Here is a 26053-nt window from a genome sequence, read left to right as displayed (position 1 = left end):
AGGGAGCGCCGCACTGTCGGAGGGGCGGTACCGAGGGAGCGCCGCACTGTCGGAGGGGCAGTACCGAGGGAGCGCCGCACTGTCGGAGGGGCAGTACCGAGGGAGCGCCGCACTGTCGGAGGGGCGGTACTGAGGGAGCGCCACACTGTCGGAGGGACGGTACTGAGGTAGCGCCGCACTGTCGGAGGGGCGGTACCGAGGGAGCGCCGCACTGTCGGAGGGGCGGTACCGAGGGAGCGCCACACTGTCGGAGGGGCGGTACTGAGGGAGCGCCGCAGTGTCGGAGGGGCAGTACTGATGGAGCGCCGCACTGTCGGAGGGGCGGTACTGAGGGAGCGCCGCACTGTCGGAGGGGCGGTACTGAGGGAGCGCCGCACTGTCGGAGGGGCGGTACTGAGGGAGCGCCGCAGTGTCGGAGGGGCAGTACTGATGGAGCGCCGCACTGTCGGAGGGGCGGTACTGAGGGAGCGCCGCACTGTCGGAGGGGCAGTACTGAGGGAGCGCCGCACTGTCGGAGGGGCGGTACTGAGGGAGCGCCGCACTGTCGGAGGGGCGGTACTGAGGGAGCGCCGCACTGTCGGAGGGGCAGTACTGAGAGAGCGCCGCACTGTCAGAGGGGCAGTACTGAGGGAGCGCCGCAGTGTCGGAGGGGCAGTACTGATGGAGCGCCGCACTGTCGGAGGTCCCATCGTTCGGGATGAGGCGTTAAACCCGAGGCTCCGTATGCTCTCTCAGGTGGACGTAAACAGATCCTGGCGCCAATATTTATCCCTCAATCAACATCACTAAAACAGATGATCTGGCCATTTATCACATTGCAGTTTGTGGGAGCTTGCTGCATGCAAATTGGCTGCCGCGTTTCCTACATTACAACAGTGACTGCCCTTCAAAAAAAGTACTTTATTGGCTGTGAACGGCTTTGGGACATACTGAAGGTACCCCAGGGTTGTGTGCTCAGCCCCCTTCTCTACTCCCTGTTTACTCACGACTGCGTGGCCATGCACAACTTCAACTCCATCATCAAGCTTGCTGATGACACTACCGTTGTAGGCCTGATCACAGATGGCGACGAGACAGGCTACAGGGAGGAGGTAAGAGCCCTAGGAGAATGGTGCAAGTACAACAACCTCTCCCTCAACATCAGCAAAACAAAGGAGATGATCGTGGGTTACAGGAAGCGGCAGGGGGAGGGACACACCCCAATCTACATCGAAGGGGCTGAGGTGGAGAGGGTCAGCAGCTTCAAATTCCTGGGTGTATTCATTACGGAGGACTTAACGTGGTCCCATCACATCGACGTCGTAACCAAGAAGGCATGCCAACGCCTGTTTTTCCTCAGGAGACTGAAGAAATTTGGAATGGCCCCCCAGATTCTCACCAACTTCTACCGGTGCACCATCGAGAGTATCCTGTCCGGCTGCATCACTACCTGGTATGGCAACTGCACCGCCACAGACCGCAAGGCTCTACAGATGGCAGTGAAAGCTGCACAACATACTATAGGAATTAAACTATCTGCTGTGCAGGATATCTACCCCGAGAGGTGCCGGGGGAAGGCCCTGAGAATCATTAAAGACGCGAGTCACCCCAGCCACAACCTCTTCGCCCTGCTCCCGTCCAGTAAGAGATACCGAAGCATACGGTCTCGTACCAGCAGGTTTCGAAACAGCTTCTACCCCCAGGCCATAAGACTCATGAACGAATAATTTATTATTATTTATTACTGTTGTTTTATTTATTATTACTGTCTTTCTATTAGTATTTCTATTAGTATTTTTATCATTGTTATGCCATATTTATTCAAATGTTGGGAGGACTCGTAAAAATCAACATTTCATTGTGCAGTACACACGTCTGCTGCATATATGACAAATAAAATTGAATTGAATTGAATTGAATTGAAAAAGGAAGACTTGCATTTGTAAAGCGCCTTTGGCGACCACGGGAGTTCTTTCTCTCATCTTTCTACGTCCTAACGTAAACGTTGGCTTAACAGGAAATTGAGGGACCTGCTCAATCGAGTTTAACTTGAACTTCCGTGAATCTGGCTTTTGTTTTTAAAAGGAACAAAGTCCTTTGTGTGTTCCTCTCGGGCCTGTCCTGGTACGTTGGGAGGAAGTGAATTGAATTAGGGATTGTATTTTCGACATTATTCTTCCTCTTTCCTTGAATCTGATCACTGATTAACTCTGTGAGGCGGTGGCATTGCACTTTGAACCTAACTGTTTTGATTTAGTGGCAGGGTGTCAAGTGGCGCAGTCTCCCGCACCTCCTCCCGAGCCTGGCTGCCAAAAATCCACTCGCCGCAAAGGAATGCCCCTCCGAATACCAGCCAAAAGGTTCCTCGAGGTCGGTTCCACGCCACGTGCTTTGTCTGCTGATCATTGGCAGGGGGAAGGGGCGGTCATACAGTCACAACGGCACATGGGATTGGGGGCAAGGTACTGACTTGGATAGAGAACTGGTTGGCAGGCAGAAAGCAAAGAGTTGGAATAAACGGCTCTTTTTCCGAGTGGCAGGCAGTGACTAGTGGGGTACCGCAGGGATCGGTCCTAGGACCCCACGATTCACAATATATATTAATGATCTAGACGAGGGAACTAGATGTAATATCTCCAAGTTTGCAGACGACACAAAGCTGGGTGGGCGTGTGTCCTGTGAGGAGGATGCCGAGAAACTCCAGTATGATTTGGACAGGTTGGGTGATTGGGCAGATGCAGGGCAGATGCAGTATAATGTGGATAAATGCGAGGTTATCCACTTTGGTGGCAAAAACAGGAAGGCAGATTATTATCTGAACGGCAATAGATTGGGAGAAGGGGAAGTGCAACGAGACCTGGGTGTCCTTGTGCACCAGTCGCTGAAGGTAAGCATGCAGGTGCAGCAGGCGGTTAAGAAGGCAAATGGTATGTTGGCCTTCATAACGAGAGGATTTGAGTACAGGAGCAAGGATGTCTTGCTGCAGTTGTACAGGGCCTTGGTGAGACCACACCTTGAGTATTGTGTGCAGTTTTGGTCGCCTTATCTGAGGAAGGATGTTCTTGCCATGGAGGGAGTGCAGCGAAGATTCACCAGGCTGATACCTGGGATGGCAGGAATGACGTATGAAGAGAGATTGGGTTGATTGGGCTTATACTCGCTGGAGTTTAGAAGAATGAGAGGGGATCTCATCGAAACTTATAAAATTCTAACAGGACTAGACAGACTAGATGCAGGAAGGATGTTCCCGATGGCGGGGGAGTCCAGAACCAGGGGTCACAGTCTAAGGATAAGGGGTGAGCCATTTAGGACAGAGATGAGGAGGAATTTCTTCACCCAGAGAGTGGTGAACCTGTGGAATTCTCTACCACAGAAGGCAGTTGAGGCCAATTCATTAAGTATATTCAAGAAGGAGTTGGATATATTTCTTAAGGCTAAAGGGATCAAGGGGTATGGGGAGAAAGCAGGGCCAGGGTACTGAATTTGGATGATCAGCCATGATCTCATTAAATGGCGGAGCAGGCTCGAGGGGCTGAATGGCCTACTCCTGCTCCTATCTTCTATGTTTAGGAGGATGCCATTCAGCCCATCGAGTCCGTGCCGGCTCTCTGTAGAACAATCCAGTCAGTCCCATTGCCCCGCTCTATCCCCGTAGCCCTGCAAGTTTATTTCCCTCAAGTGCCTATCCAGCCTCCCCTTGAAAACATTGAGTGTCTCCGCTTCCACCACTTCCAGGCCCTCGCCACTCGTTGTGTAAAAAGGTTTTCCCTCACGTTCCCCCTGTATCTCTTGCCCAAAACCTTCAATCTGTGTCCCCTAGTCCTTGTACCATCAACTAGTGGGAACAGCCATTCCCCGTCTAGCCTAACCAAACCCGTCATAATCTTGTACACCTCTATCCAATCACCCCTCAACCTCCTTTGCTCTAACGGAAGCACATCCAGCTTCTCCAACCTGTCCTTGTAGCTAAGATCCCCCCATCCCCGGAACCGATCTCCTCTGGTGGTGGGGTTCGGAGGAGCGGGCATCAGCCCCGGGTCTAAGGGAGGGTAACGCCAGCCAGAGAGTGCGTCTGTGAGCCTTGGCGGCGCACAGTGGGGAAGAGGATTGGGCTTGGCAGCGCTGCCCCCCATAGTCGAATAGCCCGCCGTCCAAGCTGGCGCGCGATTAATGTGCGGTGGCTCGGAGGCCGCAATCATCCCGTTACTGTCTGTCCTTGCATGCTGGGTGAGCTGAGGCGAGGAGGTTTCTGTGAGGAGCGTAACAGCAACAAGCACGTGCATTGATATAGCGCCTTTAACGCAGTACAACCTCACAAGGCACTGCACCGGAGCGATTGTCAAACAAAATTTGACACCGAGACACGTAAGGAGATATTAGAAAGAAAGAAAGACTTGCATTTCTCCAGCGCCTTGCACGACCACCGGATGTCCCAAAACGCTTTACAGCCAATGAACTTCTATTTTGAAGTGTGGTCACTGTTGTAATGTGGGAAACGCGGCAGCCAATTTGCGCACAGCAAGCTCCCACAAACAGCAATGTGATAATGACCGGATCATCTGTTTTTTAGTGATGTTGGTTAAGGGATATTGGCGCAGGACACAGGGGATCACGCTCCCTCAGTACTGCCTCTCCGACAGTTCGGCGCTCCCTCAGTACTGCCCCTCTGACAGTGTGGCGCTCCCTCAGTACCGTCCCTCCGACAGTGCGGCGCTCCCTCAGTACCGCCCCTCCGACAGTGCGGCGCTCCCTCAGTACCGCCCCTCCGACAGTGCGGCGCTCCCTCAGTACCGCCCCTCCGACAGTGCGGCGCTCCCTCAGTACCGCCCCTCCGACAGTGTGGCGCTCCCTCAGTACTGTCCCTCCGACAGTGCGGCGCTCCCTGAGTACCGCACCTCTGACAGTGTGGCGCTCCCTCAGTACTGTCCCTCTGACAGTGCGGCGCTCCCTCAGTACTGTCCCTCCGACAGTGCGGCGCTCCCTCAGTACTGCCCCTCCGACAGTGCAGTGCTCCCTCAGTACTGACCCTCCGACAGTGCGGCGCTCCCTCAGTACTGCCCCTCCGACAGTGCGGCGCTCCCTCAGTACTGCACTGGAGTGTTGGCCTAGATGTTTGTGCTCAAGTCCCTGGAGTGGGACTTGAACCCACAACCTTCTGACCCAGAGGAGAGGGTGCTGCCCACTGAGCCACGGCTGATCCTGTGAATGCAAGACTTGTTTCTGCTGTTGTCTATTTGGCACCAAGTATTAACCAGTTATAAACATTAGCCTCTAACCCCCCACTTTACACGTTAAATAGAACTCACATTAAATTCCTTGCTGAATCCATTCTCTTTCCCATCACTCTCTTCCAGCGAGTCCAGGTACCGCAGGAACGCGCGCAGTCTCTCTTCCATAATCCAGGGTTCTGCTCTGCACAGGACTTTCACTCAGCACCTCTGACTGGGCTGGAATCACTCACTCCCATTTGCTCGAGTCTGGCGCCGGACTCACTCCTGGTGCTGGACTCACTTCTGGTGCCAGTTTTGGAATGAAACTTCCCCCCCCCACCCCCTCCTCCACCCGACCCGAGGCTGGAGGTCCCTCTCAGCTCACTTGGAGATCAATCTCTGCCAGTGAATGGATCACCCTCCTGGTGTCCCAATCACTTTCTCTCTCTCGCTCCCTCTCCTCTGCTCCCTCTCTCTCCCCGGTCTGTCTCTCCACTACTCTTTCTCCCTCTTTCTTTCTCTCACTCCTTCAGTATTTGTCTCGTCTTCTCCCCCTTTCCCCTCTATTTCTCTCTCCCCCTCTGTCTCACTTTCTGACACTTGTTTCACTCTCTCTTCCCTTCTCCCCCTCTTTTTCGCAACCCCTCTTTCTTTTCTTTCGCTCTCTCTCTGTCTCCCTCCTTCTATCTCTCTTTGTCTCTCCTTTCTATGTCTCTCTCTGTCTCTCTCTATTTCTCCCTCTCTCTGTCTCTCACCCTTTTTCTCTCTCTCCCTCTTTCTCTCTGTCTGTCTCTCTCTCTCTCTCTCTCTGTCTCTTTCTCTCTGTCTTTCTCTTTCTCTCTCTCTGTCTTTCTCTGTCTCTCTCTCAGTCTCTCTCACTCTCTCTCTCAGTCTCTCTCACTCCGATCCTCCGCCAAGTTAAAAACTTTCGGACAACTTTGAAGCCCTCAAACTTAAGCCCCGCCCGCCCCACCGCCCATTGGCCAGGAGGGTCGGGCCCGCTCTCCTGATTGGCCGAGCTCGCTGTCGATCAGCGGCGCCTGCACCTGCCCGGCCTCCGGCCACGGACCCGCCCCATCTCCTCCCATTGGTGGAGCGTTGCGTCAATCATATCTCCAGCACTGCTATTGGTTAGAACGGTGCGCGGCGCTTGCCCGCCCATCCCCTTCTTCCATTGGCGCAGCCTCCCGTCAATCACATCTCCGGCACTGCTAATGGTTAGAATGGGTGGGCCGCGCCGGCCCGCCCACCTCCTGCTGCGATTGGCGAGTCGCCGCGTCAATCAGAAACCCCCGCGGAGCTATTGGATAGAACTGTCGTGGGGGCGGCGGGTGGTGGCCGCAGCACGCTGATTGGTGGATGTGAGGGAAATGGGGCGGCGCGATTGGTCCCGCCGCGCGAAGCGTCACAATGGGGAGCCAGCGGACGCCGATTGGCTGGAGCCGAGCGGCGAGGCTGATTGGTTGGAGGGCGGCGCACGGCGGGGGGTCAGCGGGTCCGAAGCGAGTCGACGAGAAGCCGGGGCTGCGGCAGGCACTCGAGCCCCAGGCTTTGTGCGTGTGGGGCTTAGGCCTAGTCAAGACAGCCAGAGGAGCAGCCACTGACTTTTGGGGGTGAAGGTGAGAGACTGGGGAACTGGAGGGAGGGTGACATCTTGGTGGTGGGGGGCTTAAAGCATTAACATTCCTGACTTCTTTGTTTGTGGGAGTAACAGGCTCTCCCATAATAACAACAACAAGATTATCCACATTGGTGGCAAAAACAGGAAGGCAGATTATTATCTGAACGGCAATAGATTGGGAGAAGGGGAAGTGCAACGAGACCTGGGTGTCCTTGTGCACCAGTCGTTGAAGGTAAGCATGCAGGTGCAGCAGGCGGGTAAGAAGGCAAATGGTATGTTGGCCTTTGTAGCGAGAGGATTCGAGTACAGGAACAAGGATGTCTTGCTGCAGTTGTACAGGGGCCTTGGTGAGACACACCTTGAGTATTGTGTGCAGTTTTGGTCGCCTTATCTGAGGAAGGATGTTCTTGCCATGGAGGGAGTGCAGCGAAGATTCACCAAACTGATACCTGGGATGGCAGGAATGACGTATGAGGAGAGATTGGGTCGATTGGGCTTATACTCGCTGGAGTTTAGAAGAATGAGAGGGGATCTCATTGAAACTTATAAAATTCTGAAGGGGAAGTCATGTTTGACAAATTTGCTCGAATTCTTTGAGGATGTAACATATAGGGTGGATAAAGGGGAACCAGTGGATGTAGTGTATTTGGACTTCCAAAAGGCATTTGACAAGGTTCCACACAAAAGATTACTGATCAAGATAAGAAGTCACGGGATTGGGGGTAATATACTGGCATGGGTGGAAGATTGGCTATCTAACAGAAAACAAAGAGTTGGGATAAATGGTTCATTCTCGGGTTGGCAATCAGTAACTAGTGGTGTTCCGCAGGGGTCAGTGCTGGGACCCCAACTCTTTACAATCTATATTAACGATTTGGAGGAAGGCACCGAGAGCAACATATCCAAGTTTGCCGACGATACAAAGATGGGAGGGAAAGCAGTGAGTGAGGAGGACATAAAAAACCTGCAAAAGGACATAGACAGGCTAAGTGGGTGGGCAGAGATTTGGCAGATGCAATATAATGTTGGAAAGTGTGAGGTTATGCACTTTGGCAGAAAAAATCAAAGAGCAAGTTATTATCTAAATGGAGAGAAACTGCAAAGTGCTACAGTACAAAGGGATCTGGGGGTCCTGGTGCATGAAACACAAAAAGTTAGTCTGCAGGTGCAGCAGGTGATCAGGAAGGCCAATGGAATCTTAGCTTTTATTGCGAGGGGGATGGAGTATAAAAACAGGGAAATTTTGCTGCAGTTATACAGGGTATTGGTGAGGCCACACCTGGAATACTGTGTGCAGTTTTGGTTTCCATATTTAAGAAAAGATATACTTGCTCTCGAGGCGGTTCAGAGAAGGTTCACTCGATTGATTCCGGAGATGAGGGGGTTGACGTATGAGGAAAGGTTGAGTAGGCTGGGACTCTACTCATTGGAGTTCAGAAGAATGAGAGGCGATCTTATCGAAACATATAAGATTGTGAGGGGGCTTGATCGGGTGGATGCGGTGAGGATGTTTCCACTGATGGGTGAGATTAGAACTAGGGGGCATAATCTTAGAATAAGGGGCTGCCCTTTCAAAACTGAGATGAGGAGAAACTTCTTCACTCAGAGGGTAGTAAATCTATGGAATTTGCTACCCCAGAGCTGCGGAAGCTGCAACATTAAATAAATTTAAAATGGAGATAGACAGTTTCCTAGCAGATAAGGGAATTACGGGTTACGGGGAGAGGGCAGGGAAGTGGACGTGAGTCTAGATTCGGATCATCCATGATCCTATTGAATGGCGTCGGGGAGTCCAGAACCAGAGCTCACAGTCTAAGGATAAGGGGTAGGCCATTTAGGACTGAGATGAGGAGGAATTTCTTCACCCAGAGAGTGGTGAACCAGTGGAATTCTCTACCACAGAAGGCAGTAGAAGCCAATTCATTAAATATATTCAAGAAGGAGTTGGATATATTTCTTGAGGCTAGGGATCAAGGGATATGGGGAGAAAGCAGGGACAGGGTACTGAATTTGGATGATCAGCCATGATCGCATTGAATGGCGGAGCAGGCTTGAGGGGCCGAATGGCCTACTCCTGCTCCTATCTTCTATGTTTCTATGTCTCTGCGTTCCTGCACCCCCTTCAGAATTGTATCATTTAGTTTATATTGCCTCTCCTCGTTCTTCCTACCAAAATGTATCATCTGCCACGTGCCCGCCCATTCCACCAGCCTGTCTATGTCCTCTTGAAGCCTATCACTCTCCTCCTGACTGTTCACTATACATCCAAGTGGAGAGACTGGTGAAGCTGGGATTGTTCTTCTTCGAGCAGAGAAGGTTAAGGGGAGATTGACCAGAATGGTACCAGGGATGAGGGACTTCAGTGATATGGAGAGACTGGAGAAGCTGGGATTGTTCTCCTTAGAGCAGAGAGGGTTAAGGGGAGATTGACCAGAATGGTACCAGGGATGAGGGACTTCAGTGATGTGGAGAGACTGGAGAACATAAGAAATAGGAGCAGGAGTAGGCCAATCGGCCCCTCGAGCCTGCTCCGCCATTCAATAAGATCATGGCTGATCTGATCCTAACCTCAAATCTACTTCCACTCTCCATCCCACCCGAACCCATGTGATCTCCCGGGAGAGGCGAGAAACCAGATAAAAAACCCAATGGCCAATTTGGGAGAAAAAATCTGGGAAATTCCCCTCCGACCCATCTAGGCGATCGAAACTCGTCCAGGAGATCACTCTGTCCCCGGAGAAGCTGGGATTGTTCTCCTTGGAGCAGGGAAGGTTGAGGGAAGATTGACCAGAATGCTTCCAGGGATGAGGGACCTCAGTGACGGTGGGAGCAGATTCAATAGTAACTTTCAAAAGGGGAATTGGGTCAAACTCTTGAATAGGTTAAACTTACAGGGCTATGGGGAAAGAGCAGGGGGGAGTGGGACAAATTGGTGAGTTCGTTCAAAGAGCTGGCACAGGCACGATGGGCCGAATGACCTCCTGCTGTGCTGTAAGATTCTATGATATGAGAGGTACCACCAACGCTGCCTCCGCAAGATCCTGCAAATCCATTGGCAGGATAGGTGCACCAACGTCAGTGTTCTCGCTCAGGCCAACATCCCCAGCATCGAAGCTTTGACCACGCTCGATCAGCTCCGATGGACGGGTCACCTTGTCTGCATGCCCGATACGAGACTCCCAAAACAAGCGCTCTAGTCAGAGCTCCGAAACGACAAGAGAACCCCAGGTGGGCAGAGGAAACGCTTCAAGGACACCCTCAAAGCCTCCTTGAAAAAGTGCAACATCCCCACCGACACCTGGGAATCCCTGGCCCAAGGCCGCACAAAGTGGAGGAGAAGCATCCGGGAAGGCGCCGAACACCTCGAGTCTCTTCGCCGGGAGCAAGCGGAAGCCAAGCGCAAACAGCGGAAAGAGCGCACGTCAACCCAAGCACCCCACCCACCCGCCCCTTCAACCACCGTCTGCCCCACCTGTGACAGAGACTGTAGGTCCCGCATTGGACTCATCAGTCACCTGAGAACTCATTGTTAGTGTGGAAGCAAGTCATCCGAGGGACTGCCTAGGATGCCGAGAAACTTCTGTATGATTTGGACAGGTTGGGTGATTGGGCAGAAGCATGGCAGATGCAGTATAATGTGGATAAATGCGAGGTTATCCACTTTGGTGGCAAAAACAGGAAGGCAGATTATTATCTGAATGGCAATAGATTGGGAGAAGGGGAAGTGCAACGAGACCTGGGTGTCCTTGTGCACCAGTCGCTGAAGGTAAGCATGCAGGTGCAGCAGGCGGTTAAGAAGGCAAATGGTATGTTGACCTTCATAGCGATAGAGTTCGAGTACAGGAACAAGGATGTCTTGCTGCAGTTGTACAGGGCCTTGGTGAGACCACACCTTGAGTATTGTGTGCAGTTTTGGTTGCCTTATCTGAGGAAGGATGTTCTTGTCATGGAGAGAGTGCAGCGAAGATGGCCGGAATAACGTATGAGGAGAGATTGGGTCGATTGGGCTTATATTCGCTGGAGTTTAGAAGAATGAGAGGGGATCTCATTGAAACTTATAAAATTCTGAGAGGACTAGACAGACTAGATGCAGGAAGGATGTTCCCGATGGCGGGGGAGTCCAGAACCAGGGGTCACAGTCTAAGGATAAGGGGTAAGTCATTTAGGACAGAAATTAGGAGGAATTTCTTCACCCAGTGAGTGGTGAACCTGTGGAATTCTCTACCACAAAAGGCAGTTGAGGCCAATTCATTAAATATATTCAAGAAGGAGTTAGATATATTTCTCAAGGCTAAAGGGATCAAGGGATATGGGGAGAAAGCAGGGACAGGGTACTGAATTTGGATGATCAGCCATGATCTCATTGAATGGCGGAGCAGGCTTGAGGGGCCGAATGGCCGACTCCTGCTCCTATCTTCTATGTTTCTATAAGATGATGATTATTTTATGATATGGGGCAGACTCCATGAGAGAGAGTCTCTGGGCGGGGTGGGAATTGATGGCTCTTTCTCACTCTTAGTGCCTCTCTGATGCAGACCGCACTCTGCGAGGCAAAAGGGGACTTGGTCCGAGTTGAAGTCTAAAAGGTGATTATTTTTGCGAGGCCTGTGCGTGGCTATGATATAAATAACCAGCAGCAGTTAGGTAATAGTTCGTCTCTCTCTCGCACTGCTGACCGCGATCCATTTACAGCCACCGATCGCGCCTGTTACGTGTAAATTGTTATCGTGCGCCTCTGCGGGCTGCGCCTCGCTTCGTTCCACCAATCGACCGCACGCTCCCGTCACAGATGGCATGCTATTTCCAGTTGTAACCGCTTGTCCTCCAGTACCCTATATTTAATCGGGCTTTAAACTGAATAAGGGGGGGGTGGTTCCCGGTGGAGGGAAGACAACATAAGAACTATAGGAAGGATGTGATTGCTTTGGAGAGGGTGCAGAGAAGATTCACCAGGATGTTACCTGGGATGGAGCGCCTCAGCTATGAAGAGAGGCTGGACAGGCTGGAGTTGTTTTCCTTGGAGCAGAGAAGGCTGAGGGGGGACCTGATTGAGGTGTACAAAATGATGAGGGGCATAGATAGGGTAGATAAAGAGGAACTTTTCCCCTTAGTGGGGGGGTCAATAACAAGGGGGCATAGATTCAGGGTAAGGGGCAGGAGATTTAGAGGGGATTTGAGGAGGAACTTTTTCACCCAGAGGGTGGTTGGAATCTGGAACTCACTGACTGAAAGGGTGGTAGAGGCAGGAACCCTCACAACATTCAAGAAGCATTTGGATGAGCACTTGAAATGCCATTGCATACAAGGCTATGGACCAAGTGCTGGAAAATGGGATTAGACTGGACAGGGATGGATGGGCGGCGCAGACACGATGGGCCAAAGGGCCTCTTTCTGTGCTGTAAAACTCTATGACTCTATGACTCTAACATAAGAAATAGGAGCAGGAGTCGGCCATTTGGCCCCTCGAGCCTGCTCCGCCATTCAATAAGATCATGGCTGATCTCTGGCTCAAAGCCACTTCCCCGCCCACTCCCCATAACCCTTCACTCCCTTATCTAGCAGAAATCTGTCCATCTTTTCTTAATGACCCAGCCTCCACGGCTCTCTGGGGCAGAGAACTCCACAGATTTACGACCCTCTGAGAGAAGAAATTCCTCCTCATCTCAGTTCTAAAATGGCGACCCTTTATTCTGAGACTGTGCCCCCGAGTTCCAGATTTCCCCACGAGGGGAAACATCCTCTCTGCATCTACCCTGTCGAGCCCCCTCAGTATCTTATATGGTTCGATAAGATCACCTCTCATTCTTCTAAACTCCAATCAGTATAGGCCCAACCTTTCCTCATAAGTCAACCCCCTCATCTCTGGAATTAACCGAGTGAATCGTCTCTGAACTGCCTCCAATGCAAGTATATCCTTCCCTAAATAAGGAGACCAAAACTGTACGCAGTACTCAAGGTGTGGTCTCACCAACGCCCTGTACAGTTGTAACAAGACTTCCCTGCTTTTATACTCCAACCCCCTTGAAATAAAGGCCAACACTCCATTTGCCTTTTTGCTTACTTGCTGTACCTGCATGCTAACTTTTTGTATTTCATGCACAAGGACCCCCAGGTCCCTCTGAACTGTAGCATTTTGTAATCTCTCCCCATTTAAATAGTAATTTGCTTTTTTATTTATCTTGCCAAATTGTATAACCTCGCACTTTCCCACTTTATACTCCATCTGCCAAATGTTTGCCCACTCACCGAGCCTGTCTATATCCCTTTGCAGGTTCTTTGAGTTCTCTGCACAACTTGCTTTCCCACCCATCTTTGTATCATCCGCAAACTTGGCTACATTACACTTGGTCACATGGCTGATCTTCTGCCTCAACTCCATTCACCGGCCCTATCGCCATATCCCTCGGTGCCTTTACTAGTCAGAAATCTATCGACTTCTGTTTTGAATATACCCAACGACTGAGCCTCCACAGCCCTCTGGGGTAGAGAATTCCAAAGATTCACCACCTTCTGTGAAGAAAATTTCTTCTCATCTCAGTCCTGAATGGCCTACCCTTTATCCTGAGGCTGTGGCCCCTGGTTCTAGACTCCCCAGCCAAGGGAAACATTCTCCCAGCATCCATCCTATCAAGCCCTGTAATAATTTTGTATTCTTCAATGAGATCCCCTCTCATTCTTCTGAATTCAAGAGAATACAGGCCTAGTTTACTCAATCTGTCCTCATAGGACAATCCCCCCATCCCAGGAATCAGTCTGGTGAACCTTCGTTGCACTCCCTCTATGGCAAGTATATCCTTCCTTAGGTAAGGAGACCAAAATTGTACACAATACTCCAGGTGTGGTCTCACCAAGGCCCTGTATAATTGGAGTAAGACTTCTTTACTCCTGTGCTCAAATCCTCTTGTAATGAAGGCCAGCATACCATTTGCCTTCCTAATGGCTTGCTGCACCTGCACATTCACTTTCAGTGACTCATGTACAAGGACACCCAGGTCCCTTTGAGCATCTGCATTCCCCAATCTTTCACCATTTAGGAAATACTCTGCCTTTCTGTTTTTTCCACCAAAGTGCATAACTTCACATTTGTCCACATTATATTCCATCTGCCATGTTCTCGCCCACTCACTGAGCCTGTCGAGATCCCCTTGAAGCCTCTTCACATCCTCTTCGCAACTGACACTGCCACCTAGCTTTGTATCACCAGCAAATTTGGAAATGTTACATTTAGTCCCCTCATCCAAATCACTGATATAGATTGTGAATAGCTGGGGCCCAAGCACCGGTCCTTGCGGTACCCCACTAGTCACAGCCTGCCATCCTGAAAAAGACCAGTTTATCCCTACTCTTTGTTTTCTGTCTGTTAACCAATTCTCAATCCATGCTAGTATATTACCCCCAATTCCATGCGCCCTAATTTTGTTCACCAACCTCTTGTGTGGGACCTTATCAAAGGCCTTCTGAAAATCCAGATACACCACATCTACCCTTTGTCTACTCCACTAGTTACATCCTCAAATAGGTTTGTCAAACAGGATTTCCCTTTCATAAATCCATGTTAATTCTGCCCAATCTTACTATTAGTTTCTAAGTGCCCAGTTATTGCATCCTTTATAGTAGATTCCAGCATTTTCCCAACCACTGATGTGAGGCTAACAGGTCTGTAGTTCCCCGTTTTCTCTCTCCCTCCTTTCTTAAATAGCGGGGTTACATTTGCTAGTTGGGTATATTCAAAACAGAAGTCGATAGATTTCTGACTAGTAAAGGTGATTGGGCAGAAACATGGCAGATGCACTATAATGTGGATAAATGTGAGGTTATCCACTTTGGTGGCAAAAACAGGAAGGCAGATTATTATTTGAATGGCAATAGATTGGGAGAAGGGGAAGTGCAAAGAGACCTGGGTGTCCTTGTGCACCAGTCGCTGAAGGTAAGCATGCAGGTGCAGCAGGCGGTTAAGAAGGCAAATGGTATGTTGGCCTTCGTAGCAAGAGGGTTCGAGTACAGGAACAAGGATGTCTTGCTGCAGTTGTACAGGGCCTTGGTGAGACCGCACCTTGAGTATTGTGTGCAGTTTTGGTCGCCTTACCTGAGGAAGGACGTTCTTGCCATGGAAGGAGTGCAGTGAAGATTCACCAGGCTGATACCTGGGATGGCAGGAATGACGTATGAGGAGAGATTGTGTCGATTGGGCTTATACTCACTGGAGTTTAGAAGATTGAGAGGGGATCTCATCGAAACCTATAAAATTCTGCCAGGCCTGGACAGACTAGATGCAGGAAGGATGTTTCTGATGGCCGGGGAGTCCAGAACCAGGGGTCATAGTCTAAGGATAAGGGGTAAGCCATTTAGGACTGAAATGAGGAGGAATTCAGAAGAATGAGAGGCGATCTTATCGAAACATATAAGATTGTGAGGGGGCTTGATCGGGTGGATGCGGTGAGGATGTTTCCACTGATGGGTGAGACTAGAACTAGGGGGCATAATCTTAGAATAAGGGGCTGCCCTTTCAAAACTGAGATGAGGAGAAACTTCTTCACTCAGAGGGTAGTAAATCTATGGAATTTGCTACCCCAGAGAGCTGTGGAAGCTGCGACATTAAATAAATTTAAAATGGAGATAGACATTGTCCTAGCAGATAAGGGAATTAGGGGTTACGGGGAGAGGGCAGGGAAGTGGACGTGAGTCTAGGTTCGGATCAGCCATGATCCTATTGAATGGCGGAGCAGGCCCGAGGGGCCGTATGGCCTACTCCTGCTCCTATTTCTTACGTTCTTATGAATTTCTTCACCCAGAGAGTGGTGAACCTGTGGAATTCTCTGCCACAGAGGGCGGTGGAGGCCAGTTCATTAAATATATTCAAGAAGGAGTTGGATATATTTCTTAAGGCTAAAGGGATCAAGGGATATGGGGAGAAGGCAGGGACAGGGTACTGAATTTGGATGATCAGCCATGATGTCATTGAATGGCGGAGCAGGCTCGAGGGGCCGAATGGCCGACTCCTGCTCCTATCTTCTATGGTTCTATCCTCCAATCTGCAGGAACCATTCCAGAATTCTATAGATTCTGGAAGATGACAACCAATGCGTCCACTATCCCAATGGCCACCTCTTTCAAAACCCTAGGATGTAGGTCATCCGGTCCTTGGGATTTATCGACTTTTAGTCCCATTAATTTTGCTGGAAATCTAGAATGCTAAAGAGAAAAGACAAGGAAGCAGTGCAGGAAAGGGATTGGGGTAAGGATAACCAGAGTGTGTCAGGAAGGGACAGAGCGTACAAACAAAGGAGTGCACTAACAAATAGGGTCCGGGTAAGAAACAATGGTAATAAGGCAAATAGGGCCATAGTACAAAAAAATGTTAAGATGTCTAAAAATGTTAAGACAAATCTAAAGGCACTGTATCTGATTGCGCGAAGCATCCTTAATAAGGTAGACGAATTAACAGCGCAAACAGATGTAAACGGATACGATATAATTGCAATTACGGAGACATGGCTGCAGGGTGACCAAGGCTGGGAGCTGAATATCCAAGGATATTCGACATTTAGAAAGGACAGGCAAAAAGGAAAAGGAGGTGGGGTGGTGTTGTTAGTAAAAGGTGAAATCAGAGCAATAGTGAGAAAGGATATTGGCTCAGAAAATCAAGATGTAGAATCAGTCTGGGTGGAGCTAAGAAGCACCAAGGGGCAGAAAACATTGGTGGGAGTTGTCTATAGGCCTCCAAACAGTCGTGGTAATGTAGGGGATGACATCAAACAGGGAATTAGAGATGCATGTAACAAGGGTACTACAGTAATCATGGGTGACTTTAATCTACATATAGACCAAACCAAATTAGCAATAATACTGTGGAGGATGAATTCCTGGAGTGTGTACGAGATGGAATTTTAGACCAGTACGTTGAGGAGCCAACTAGGGAACAGGCTATCCTAGATTGGGTATTGTGCAATGAGAAGGGGTTAATTAATAATCTTGTGCGTTATCTTTAGGGAAGAGTGACCATAACATGATAGAATTGTGCATTAGAATGGAAAGTGAAGTAGTCCAATCCGAAACTTGGGTCCTAAATCTAAACAAAGGAAACTATGAAGGTATGAGGAGGGATTTGGCTGTGATAGATTGGGGAGCTTCATTAAAAGGCACGACGGTGGGTAGGCAATGGCTAACATTTAAGGAACGAATGCATGAATTGCAAGTGTTATTCCTTTCCGGCGCAAAAACACAAAAGGAAAAGCGGCCCAACCATGGCTAACAAAAGAAATTAAGGATAGTATTAGATCCAAAGAGGAGTCATGTAAAGTTGCCAGAAAACGTAGCAAGCCTGAGGATTGGGAGCAGTTTAGAATTCAGCAAAAAAGGACCAAGAGATTGATTAAAAGGGGAAAAATAGAGTATGAGAGTAAACTTGCAAGGAACATAAAAGCGGACTGTCAAAGCTTCTACAAGTATGTAAAAAGTAAAAGATTAGTGAAAACAAATGTAGGTCCCTTACAGTCAGAAATGGGAGAATTTATAATGGGGGACAAGGAAATGGCTGAGCAATTAAACAAATACTTTGGTTCTGTCTTCACGGAAGAGGACACAAATAACTTCCCAGAAATGCTGGGGAACCAAGGGTCTCGTGAGAAGGAGGAATTAAAGGAAATTAGTATTAGTAAAAAAATAGTGCTGGAGAAATGAATGGGACTGAAAGCTGATAAATCCCCAGGGCCTAATAATCTGCATCCCAGAGCCTGGTAAGTGGAGCGCCCAGTGTTCCTCGTCCAGTCCCTTTTGCGTCTGCGCGCAGCAAGTACAGGTTAGTGGGGATGTGTGAAGGCTCTCTCCCTCGTGAACAAAGCAGGCCTGTGTATGGGGCGGATTCAACCACGTGTGGCCAATCCGTTCAGCCAGGGTGGCGAGGTGTGTTCCACCTGTGACCGGGACTGGTAACTCACTGAGGGAGTGCCGCACTGTCGGAGGGGCTGTACTGAGGGAGCGCCGCACTGTCAGAGGGGCTGTACTGAGGGAGCGCCGCACTGTCGGAGGGGCTGTACTGAGGGAGCGCCGCACTGTCGGAGGGGCGGTACTGAGGGAGCACCGCACTGTCGGAGGGGCGGTACTGAGGGAGCGCCGCACTCTCGGAGGGGCGGTACTGAGGGAGCGCCGCACTGTCGGAGGGGCGGTACTGAGGGAGCGCCGCACTGTCGGAGGGGCGGTACTGAGGGAGCGCCGCACTGTCGGAGGGGCGGTACTGAGGGAGGGCCGCACTGTCGGAGGGGCAGTACTGAGGGAGCGCCACACTGTCGGAGGGGCGGTACTGAGGGAGCGCCGCACTCTCGGAGGGGGAGTACTGAGGGAGCGCCGCACTGTCGGAGGGGCAGTACTGAGGGAGCGCCGCACTGTCGGAGGGGCAGTACTGTGGGAGCGCTGCACTGGCTGAGGCGCCGTCTTTCGGATGAGACGTTAAACCCGAGACCCCCGTCTGCCCTCTCAGGTGGATGTAAAAGATCCCACGGCCACTATTGGAAGAAGAGCAGGGGGGAGTTCTCCCCGGTGTCCTGGGGCCAATATTTATCCCCCAATCAAAATCACTTAAAAAAAAAAAAAAAACCAGATTAACCAGTCGTCTATCTCATTGCTGTTTGTGGGACCTTGCTGTGCGTCGCAAAGCTCTTTACAGCCAATGAAGTACTTTTGAAGTGCTGTTGTAATGTAGGAAACGCGGCCGCCATTTTATGCACCGCAAGCTCCCACAAACAGCAATGTGATAATGACCAGATCATCTGTTTTTTAGTGATGTTGGTTGAGGGATAAATATTGGGCCCAGGACACCGGGGAGAACTCCCCACCCCCCGCCCCCCCCCCCCCCCCCCCCCCTGCCCCCCCGCTCTTCGTCCAATAGTGGCCGTGGGATCTTTTACGTTCACCTGAGAGGGCAGACGGGGGCCTCGGGTTTAACGTCTCATCCAGAAAGACGCCCTCTGACAGTGCGGCGCTCCCTCAGTACCGCCCCTCCGACAGTGCGGCGCTCCCTCAGTACCGCCCCTCCGACAGTGCGGCGCTCCCTCAGTACCGCCCCTCCGACAGTGCGGCGCTCCCTCAGTACCGCCCCTCCGACAGTGCGGCGCTCCCTCAGTACCGCCCCTCCGACAGTGCGGCGCTCCCTCAGTACCGCCCCTCCGACAGTGCGGCGCTCCCTCAGTACTGCTCCGACAGTGCGGCGCTCCCTCAGTACCGCCCCTCCGACAGTGCGGCGCTCCCTCAGTACCGCCCCTCCGACAGTGCGGCGCTCCCTCAGTACCGCCCCTCCGACAGTGCGGCGCTCCCTCAGTACCGCCCCTCCGACAGTGCGGCGCTCCCTCAGTACCGCCCCTCCGACAGTGCGGCGCTCCCTCAGTACCGCCCCTCCGACAGTGCGGCGCTCCCTCAGTACCGCCCCTCCGACAGTGCGGCGCTCCCTCAGTACCGCCCCTCCGACAGTGCGGCGCTCCCTCAGTACCGCCCCTCCGACAGTGCGGCGCTCCCTCAGTACCGCCCCTCCGACAGTGCGGCGCTCCCTCAGTACCGCCCCTCCGACAGTGCGGCGCTCCCTCAGTACCGCCCCTCCGACAGTGCGGCGCTCCCTCAGTACCGCCCCTCCGACAGTGCGGCGCTCCCTCAGTACCGCCCCTCCGACAGTGCGGCGCTCCCTCAGTACCGCCCCTCCGACAGTGCGGCGCTCCCTCAGTACCGCCCCTCCGACAGTGCGGCGCTCCCTCAGTACCGCCCCTCCGACAGTGCGGCGCTCCCTCAGTACCGCCCCTCCGACAGTGCGGCGCTCCCTCAGTACCGCCCCTCCGACAGTGCGGCGCTCCCTCAGTACCGCCCCTCCGACAGTGCGGCGCTCCCTCAGTACCGCCCCTCCGACAGTGCGGCGCTCCCTCAGTACCGCCCCTCCGACAGTGCGGCGCTCCCTCAGTACCCGCCCCTCCGACAGTGCGGCGCTCCCTCAGTACCGCCCCTCCGACAGTGCGGCGCTCCCTCAGTACCGCCCCTCCGACAGTGCGGCGCTCCCTCAGTACCGCCCCTCCGACAGTGCGGCGCTCCCTCAGTACCGCCCCTTCTGTGAGGGAATACGCCATATTTCAGAAAGATACACCATAATATGAACAGAATACTGATATTATTAATACATGATGATATACTGAGTTTAAACATCTAAAGCCTCGGAGACACAGGCTGTAAACAGAAATACAGGCTTCTGAGATAAAGATCAGTTGTGTAACAAAGTTGTAAAAAACCAAACGAGCTTTGAAATGGGAATGACTTAAAAATACTAAAACAATGAAAGATTGAAGCAAAACATTGGTGGTTTTGAAAGGTCTACTACAGTTTGCAACCAACACAATGAGAAGACCCAGTTTAAAGCGTTAAGAACAAACACGTTGAACAGAAACGCAAACATAAAAGGCATGTGCCTTTTGAAAAATGACATCAAGTAAAAGAAACGCCTGCTGGTCAAATAGTTTTTATGTTGAACTTGGATGACGGGAAACATACGATTAAATATGCAACCAATTGAGATAGCTAGAAATGCATGAACCACCCTAGTTGAAGTGTCTTTAATTTAGACATAGTAAATATACCAACAAGAACACTTTGAAGATATGACTTCAATAGATACACCAAGCAATTACATTGTGTTTGTATTAAACTTGGAGCACCACAGAGTCACAATGTCTGCTAAAAACCAGTTAAGCCAATATTTAGAATTAAAGAATTTGATAAGAATGGCATCACTTCTGAAATATGGCATATTCACTCGCACTCCAACAGTGCGGCGGTCCTTCAGTACCGCCACTCCGACAGTGCGGCGCTCCCTCAGTACCGCCCCTCCGGCAGTGCGGCGCTCCCTCAGCACCGCCCCTCCGTCAGTGCGGCGCTCCCTCAGTACCGCCCCTCCGACAGTGCGGCGCTCCCTCAGTACCGCCCCTCCGGCAGTGCGGCGCTCCCTCAGTTCCGGCAGTGCGGCGCTCCCTCAGCACCGCCCCTCCGGCAGTGCGGCGCTCCCTCAGTACCGCCCCTCCGGCAGTGCGACGCTCCCTCAGCACCGCCCCTCCGGCAGTGCGGCGCTCCCTCAGTACCGCCCCTCCGGCAGTGCGGCGCTCCCTCAGTACCGCCCCTCCGGCAGTGCGGCGCTCCCTCAGCACCGCCCCTCCGGCAGTGTGACGCTCCCACAGGACTGGCGCCGGGGGAGAGTGTCGGGCCTGGAGTACGGTACTCGAGTCTCTGGCGTGGGGGCTCGAACCCACGACCTTCTGACTCTGAGGTGAGCTAGAGACCCACTGAGCCACGGTTGGGACCTTTAGAGGAGAGATCTGGCGGGCGGAGTGATTTGGGTGGAGGATTACGGAGTTTTTGTGGCGGGGGGCGGTTTGGGTGTGGGTTAAATGAGACTCAGTCACGGATTGATATCCGAGTCGGAAAGCGGGGAGGGATCCAGCGGGGTTGAAGGGCTGCAGGAGGTCGGTCTGCGCCTAGGCCAGTGGAGTGATGGTTTAACCCTCCCTCCCGCGTTGATCTGTTCTACCACTTTTTCAGGCGCAGGGCCAACTTTCCACTAACCGGCGCGGGGAGGGTCTCGCCAGCGATGCCGCGCCACCAACCACGGTGTGTCGACAGATGAGCGCAGACGTTGTGAACCGTTCCCCGCCCCGTGAAGCAGACTCAACGGAGGGAGATACCCCCCCACTTCACCCCCAGGTAACAATCTCCTTCTGTGAAGTCACTTCCCCACCCCATTCCATCTGAGGCTGTGCGCGAGGGCGGGGTGCTCATCAGCGGGAAGAGCGTGACATCTCCTGGTGTGACGAGGCTCTTGGGACCGCCCCACCCACCCACCCCGTGACCCGTTCTCAACCCCTCCGGACTCGACTATTCCAACCCTCTTCTGGCCGGCCTCCCACCCTCCGTAACCATCAACTCATCTAAAACTCTGCTGCCTCCGTTTCCTAACTCGCACCCAGTCCCGTTCACCCCCGCCCCCTGTGCTCGCTGACCTACACTGGCTCCCGCCCCACCAGCACCTCCCATTTAAAAAAAAAATTCTCATCCTTGATTTCAAATCCCCTCCGTGGCCTTGCCCCCCTCCCTATCTCTGCAACCTCCTCCGGCCCCACAACCCTCTGAGATCTCTGTGCTCCTCCAATGCTGGCCTCTTGCGCATCCCCAATTTAAGAACATCAATAGGAGCAGGAGTAGGCCATTTAGCCCTTCGAGCCTGCTTTTTTTTTTTATTCGTTCATGGGACGTGGGCGTCGCTGGCCAGGCCAGCATTTATTGCCCATCCCTAATCGCCCTTGAGAAGGTGGTGGTGAGCCGCCTTCTTGAACCGCTGCAGTCCGTGTGGTGAAGGTGCTCCCACAGCGCTGTTAGGGAGGGAGTTCCAGGATTTTGACCCAGCGACGATGAAGGAACGGCCGATATGTTTCCAAGTCAGGATGGTGTGTGTGACTCGGAGGGGAACTTTGGAGGTGGTGGTGTTCCCATGCGCCTGCTGCCCTTGTCCTTCTAGGTGGCAGAGGTCGTGGGTTTGGGAGGTGCTGCTGAAGAAGCCTTGGTGAGTTGCTGCAGTGCATCTTGTAGATGGTCCACACTGCAGCCACGGTACGCCGGTGGTGGAGGGAGTGAATGTTTAAGGTGGTGGATGGGGTGCCAATCAAGAGTGCTGCTTTGATGTCGAGCTTCTTGAGTGTTGTTGGAGCTGCACTCATCCAGGCCATTCAATCAGATCATGGCTGATCTTCTACCTCATCTCCACTTTCCTGCACTATCCCCATATCCCTTGATTCCCTTAATATTCAAAAATCTATCGATCTCTGCCTTGAATATACTCGACGACTGAGCCTCCACAGCCCTCTGGGGCAGAGAATTCCAAAGATTCACCGCCCTCTGAGTGAAGAAATTCCTCCTCATCTCAGTCCTAAATGGCTGACCCCTTATTCCGAGACTGTGACCCCTGGTTCTAGACTCTCCAGCCAGGGGGAACATCCTCTCAGCATCTACCCTGTTGATCCCTGTAAGAACATAAGAACATAAGAAATAGGAGCAGGAGTAGGCCAATCGGCCCCTCGAGCCTGCTCCGCCATTCAATAAGATCATGGCTGATCTGATCCTAACCGCCAATCTACTATCACAGAACCATCTCCTGAATCTAACAGAATTAGACACACGAAATAGGAGCAGGATCAGGCTACACGGCCCCTGGGCCCGCTCCGCTACCCACAGGGCCATGACCGATCCGAACCTAGACTCATGTCCAAATTCCTGCCCGCTCCCCGTAACCCTTAATTCCCTTTACTTCTAGGAAACTGTCTATTTCTGTTTTAAATTTATGAATGATGTAGCTTCTACAGCTTTTTGGGGCAGCATATTCCATGGACCTACCACCCTCTGAGTGAAGTAGTTCCTCCTCATCTCAGTTTTGAAAGAGCAGACCCTTATTCTAAAACTATGCCCCCTAGTTCTAGTTTCACCCATCATCGGGAACATCCTCCCCGCATCCACCCGATCCAACCCCTTCACAATCTTATATGTTTCAATGAGATCGCCCCTCATTCTTCTAAACGCTAGAGAGTATAGGCCTAGTCTACTCAATCATAGGACAATCCCCCCCCATCCCAGGAACCAGTCTGGTGAACCTTCGTTGCACTCCCTCTATGGCAAGTATATCCTTCCTTAGGTAAGGACACCAAAACTGTACAGAATACTCCAGGTGTGGTCTCGCCAGGGCCCTATATAATTGCAGTAAGACGTCTTTACTCAAATCCTCTTGTAATAAAGGCCAACATACCAATTTCCATCACTTCACCATTGGCGACCGCGCCAGGGCCCCCGAGCTCTGGAATTCCCTCCCTAAACCTCTCCGCCTCTCTCTCCTCCTTTAAGACGCTCCTTAAAACCGACCTCCTTGACCCAGCTTTTGGTCACTGTAATGAAATCTGTGGCACATCAGTCACCTGTCCCTAATATCTCCTGATGTGGATCATTGTGTTCTGTGAAGCGCCTTGGGACGTTTTACTACGTTCAAGGTGCTGTACCGATGCAAAGTTGTTGTTGTTTGGGCCCTCGGTGATTGAACAGGCTTCACCTCAGTCCCCACCTTTTCCCCCTTGCCTTGCGGCCAGCTCAGCGATCGAGGCCCACAGGGGAGGGGGGACAAAAGCGGATGACGTCGCCCAGTTGGTCCGGCGGAACCCCTGCCGTCCCCCGATCCCGAGCTCCCCGCGTTTCAAAGTCCACGTTCGGTGGCGCTAGCCCCTCTGGTTCTGGCTACGTGGCGTGAGAGGTCACCCAGCCACGGCTAAAATACAACAGCACCCATCGGCGGAAGCAGGGAGCCTCTTGAGGCCACTCTGTGCCCATGGGTGTGCGAAGACTGGCTTTTTAAAATTGTATTATCATCCTCAATCTAAGAGGCATCGGAGGACAAAATGGAGGTGGGGAACAATGCAGCTGTCAATGAGAAGGTCACTTGTAAAGACCCTCTCTTACTGTAAAGCAAAAAGACAGACTCCCATTTCTCCAGCACCTTTCACCACCTCAGGACGTCTCAAAGCGCTTCACAGCCAATGAAGGACTTTTTTATTCCTGAAGTGTGGTCACTGTTGTAATGTAGGAAACGCAGCAGCCAATTTGTGCACAGCAAGCTCCCACAAACAGCAATGCAATAATGACCAGATCATCTGTTTTAGTGATGTTGGTTGAGGGATAAATATTGGCCAGGACTCTTCGCCTGCTTCTCTTCTAATAGCGCCCGTGGGATCTTTTACGTCCACCTGAGAGGGCCTCGGTTTAACGTCTCATCCGAAAGACTGCACCTCCGACAGTGCGGCGTTCCCTCAGTACCGCACCTCCGACAGTGCGGCGTTCCCTCAGTACCGCACCTCCGACAGTGCGGCGCTCCCTCAGTACCGCCCCTCCGACAGTGCGGCGCTCCCTCAGTACTGCCCCTCCGAAAGTGCGCCGCTCCCTCAGTACCCCGCCCCTCCGACAGTGCGGCGCTCCCTCAGTGCCGCCCCTCCGACAGTGCGGCGCTCCCTCAGTGCCGCCCCTCCGACAGTGCGGCGCTCCCTCAGTGCCGCCCCTCCGACAGTGCGGCGCTCCCTCAGTACCGCCCCTCCGACAGTGCGCCGCTCCCTCAGTACCGCCCCTCCGACAGTGCGGCGCTCCCTCAGTACCGCCCCTCCGACAGTGCGGCGCTCCCCTCAGTACCGCCCCTCCGACAGTGCGCCGCTCCCTCAGTACCCGCCCCTCCGACAGTGCGCCGCTCCCTCAGTACCGCCCCTCCGACAGTGCGGCGCTCCCCTCAGTACCGCCCCTCCGACAGTGCGGCGCTCCCTCAGTACCGCCCCTCCGACAGTGCGCCGCTCCCTCAGTACCGCCCCTCCGACAGTGCGGCGCTCCCTCAGTACCCGCCCCTCCGACAGTGCGGCGCTCCCCTCAGTACCGCCCCTCCGACAGTGCGCCGCTCCCTCAGTACCGCCCCTCCGACAGTGCGCCGCTCCCTCAGTACCGCCCCTCCGACAGTGCGGCGCTCCCCTCAGTACCGCCCCTCCGACAGTGCGGCGCTCCCTCAGTACCGCCCCTCCGACAGTGCGCCGCTCCCCTCAGTACCGCCCCTCCGACAGTGCGCCGCTCCCCTCAGTACCCGCCCCTCCGACAGTGCGGCGCTCCCTCAGTACCGCCCCTCCGACAGTGCGCCGCTCCCTCAGTACCGCCCCTCCGACAGTGCGGCGCTCCCTCAGTACCGCCCCTCCGACAGTGCGGCGCTCCCCTCAGTACCGCCCCTCCGACAGTGCGGCGCTCCCTCAGTACCGCCCCTCCGACAGTGCGGCGCTCCCTCAGTACCGCCCCTCCGACAGTGCGCCGCTCCCTCAGTACCGCCCCTCCGACAGTGCGGCGCTCCCCTCAGTACCGCCCCTCCGACAGTGCGCCGCTCCCTCAGTACCGCCCCTCCGACAGTGCGGCGCTCCCCTCAGTACCGCCCCTCCGACAGTGCGCCGCTCCCTCAGTACCGCCCCTCCGACAGTGCGGCGCTCCCCTCAGTACCCGCCCCTCCGACAGTGCGCCGCTCCCTCAGTACCGCCCCTCCGACAGTGCGGCGCTCCCCTCAGTACCGCCCCTCCGACAGTGCGGCGCTCCCTCAGTACTGGCACTGGAGGAGTGTCGGGCCTGGATTACGGGTCTCGACTCTGGAGGGGGGGGATCGAACCCACGACTT

At 53.0% G+C, this 26053-nt stretch overlaps 2 protein-coding genes across 3 annotated transcripts in view; one reads left to right on the top strand and one right to left on the bottom strand.

Annotated features, from left to right (window-relative positions):
- LOC147086839 (tyrosine-protein phosphatase non-receptor type 18-like) overlaps window positions 1-6100 on the bottom strand; it is a 110471-nt gene extending 104371 nt beyond the window's left edge. Inside the window, exon 1 of the mRNA XM_085978335.1 lies at window positions 5286-6100. Within this exon, the coding sequence (XP_085834461.1) occupies window positions 5286-5375 (90 nt within the window). The 5' untranslated portion in view covers window positions 5376-6100. The remainder of the gene's footprint in view (window positions 1-5285) is intronic.
- Window positions 6101-6625: 525 nt separating this feature from the next.
- LOC147086838 (vacuolar fusion protein MON1 homolog B-like) overlaps window positions 6626-26053 on the top strand; it is a 37728-nt gene continuing 18300 nt past the window's right edge. Inside the window, exons 1-2 of one of the 2 annotated variants that reach the window (XM_085979019.1) lie at window positions 6626-6808; window positions 21373-21534. In XM_085979019.1, coding sequence (XP_085835145.1) covers window positions 21454-21534 — 81 coding nt within the window. In that variant the 5' untranslated portion in view covers window positions 6626-6808; window positions 21373-21453. The remainder of the gene's footprint in view (window positions 6809-21372; window positions 21535-26053) is intronic. The other variant, XM_085979020.1, reaches the window with a different exon arrangement.

This window comes from Somniosus microcephalus, unplaced genomic scaffold, assembly GCF_052327205.1.
Source record: "Somniosus microcephalus isolate GS21.2 unplaced genomic scaffold, FLI_Smic_1.0 unresolved_chr7, whole genome shotgun sequence".
In the NCBI taxonomy this organism is placed as follows: domain Eukaryota; kingdom Metazoa; phylum Chordata; class Chondrichthyes; order Squaliformes; family Somniosidae; genus Somniosus; species Somniosus microcephalus.
Note: the sequence above shows the minus strand (reverse complement) of the source record. Positions and strands in the feature narration are given on the sequence as shown.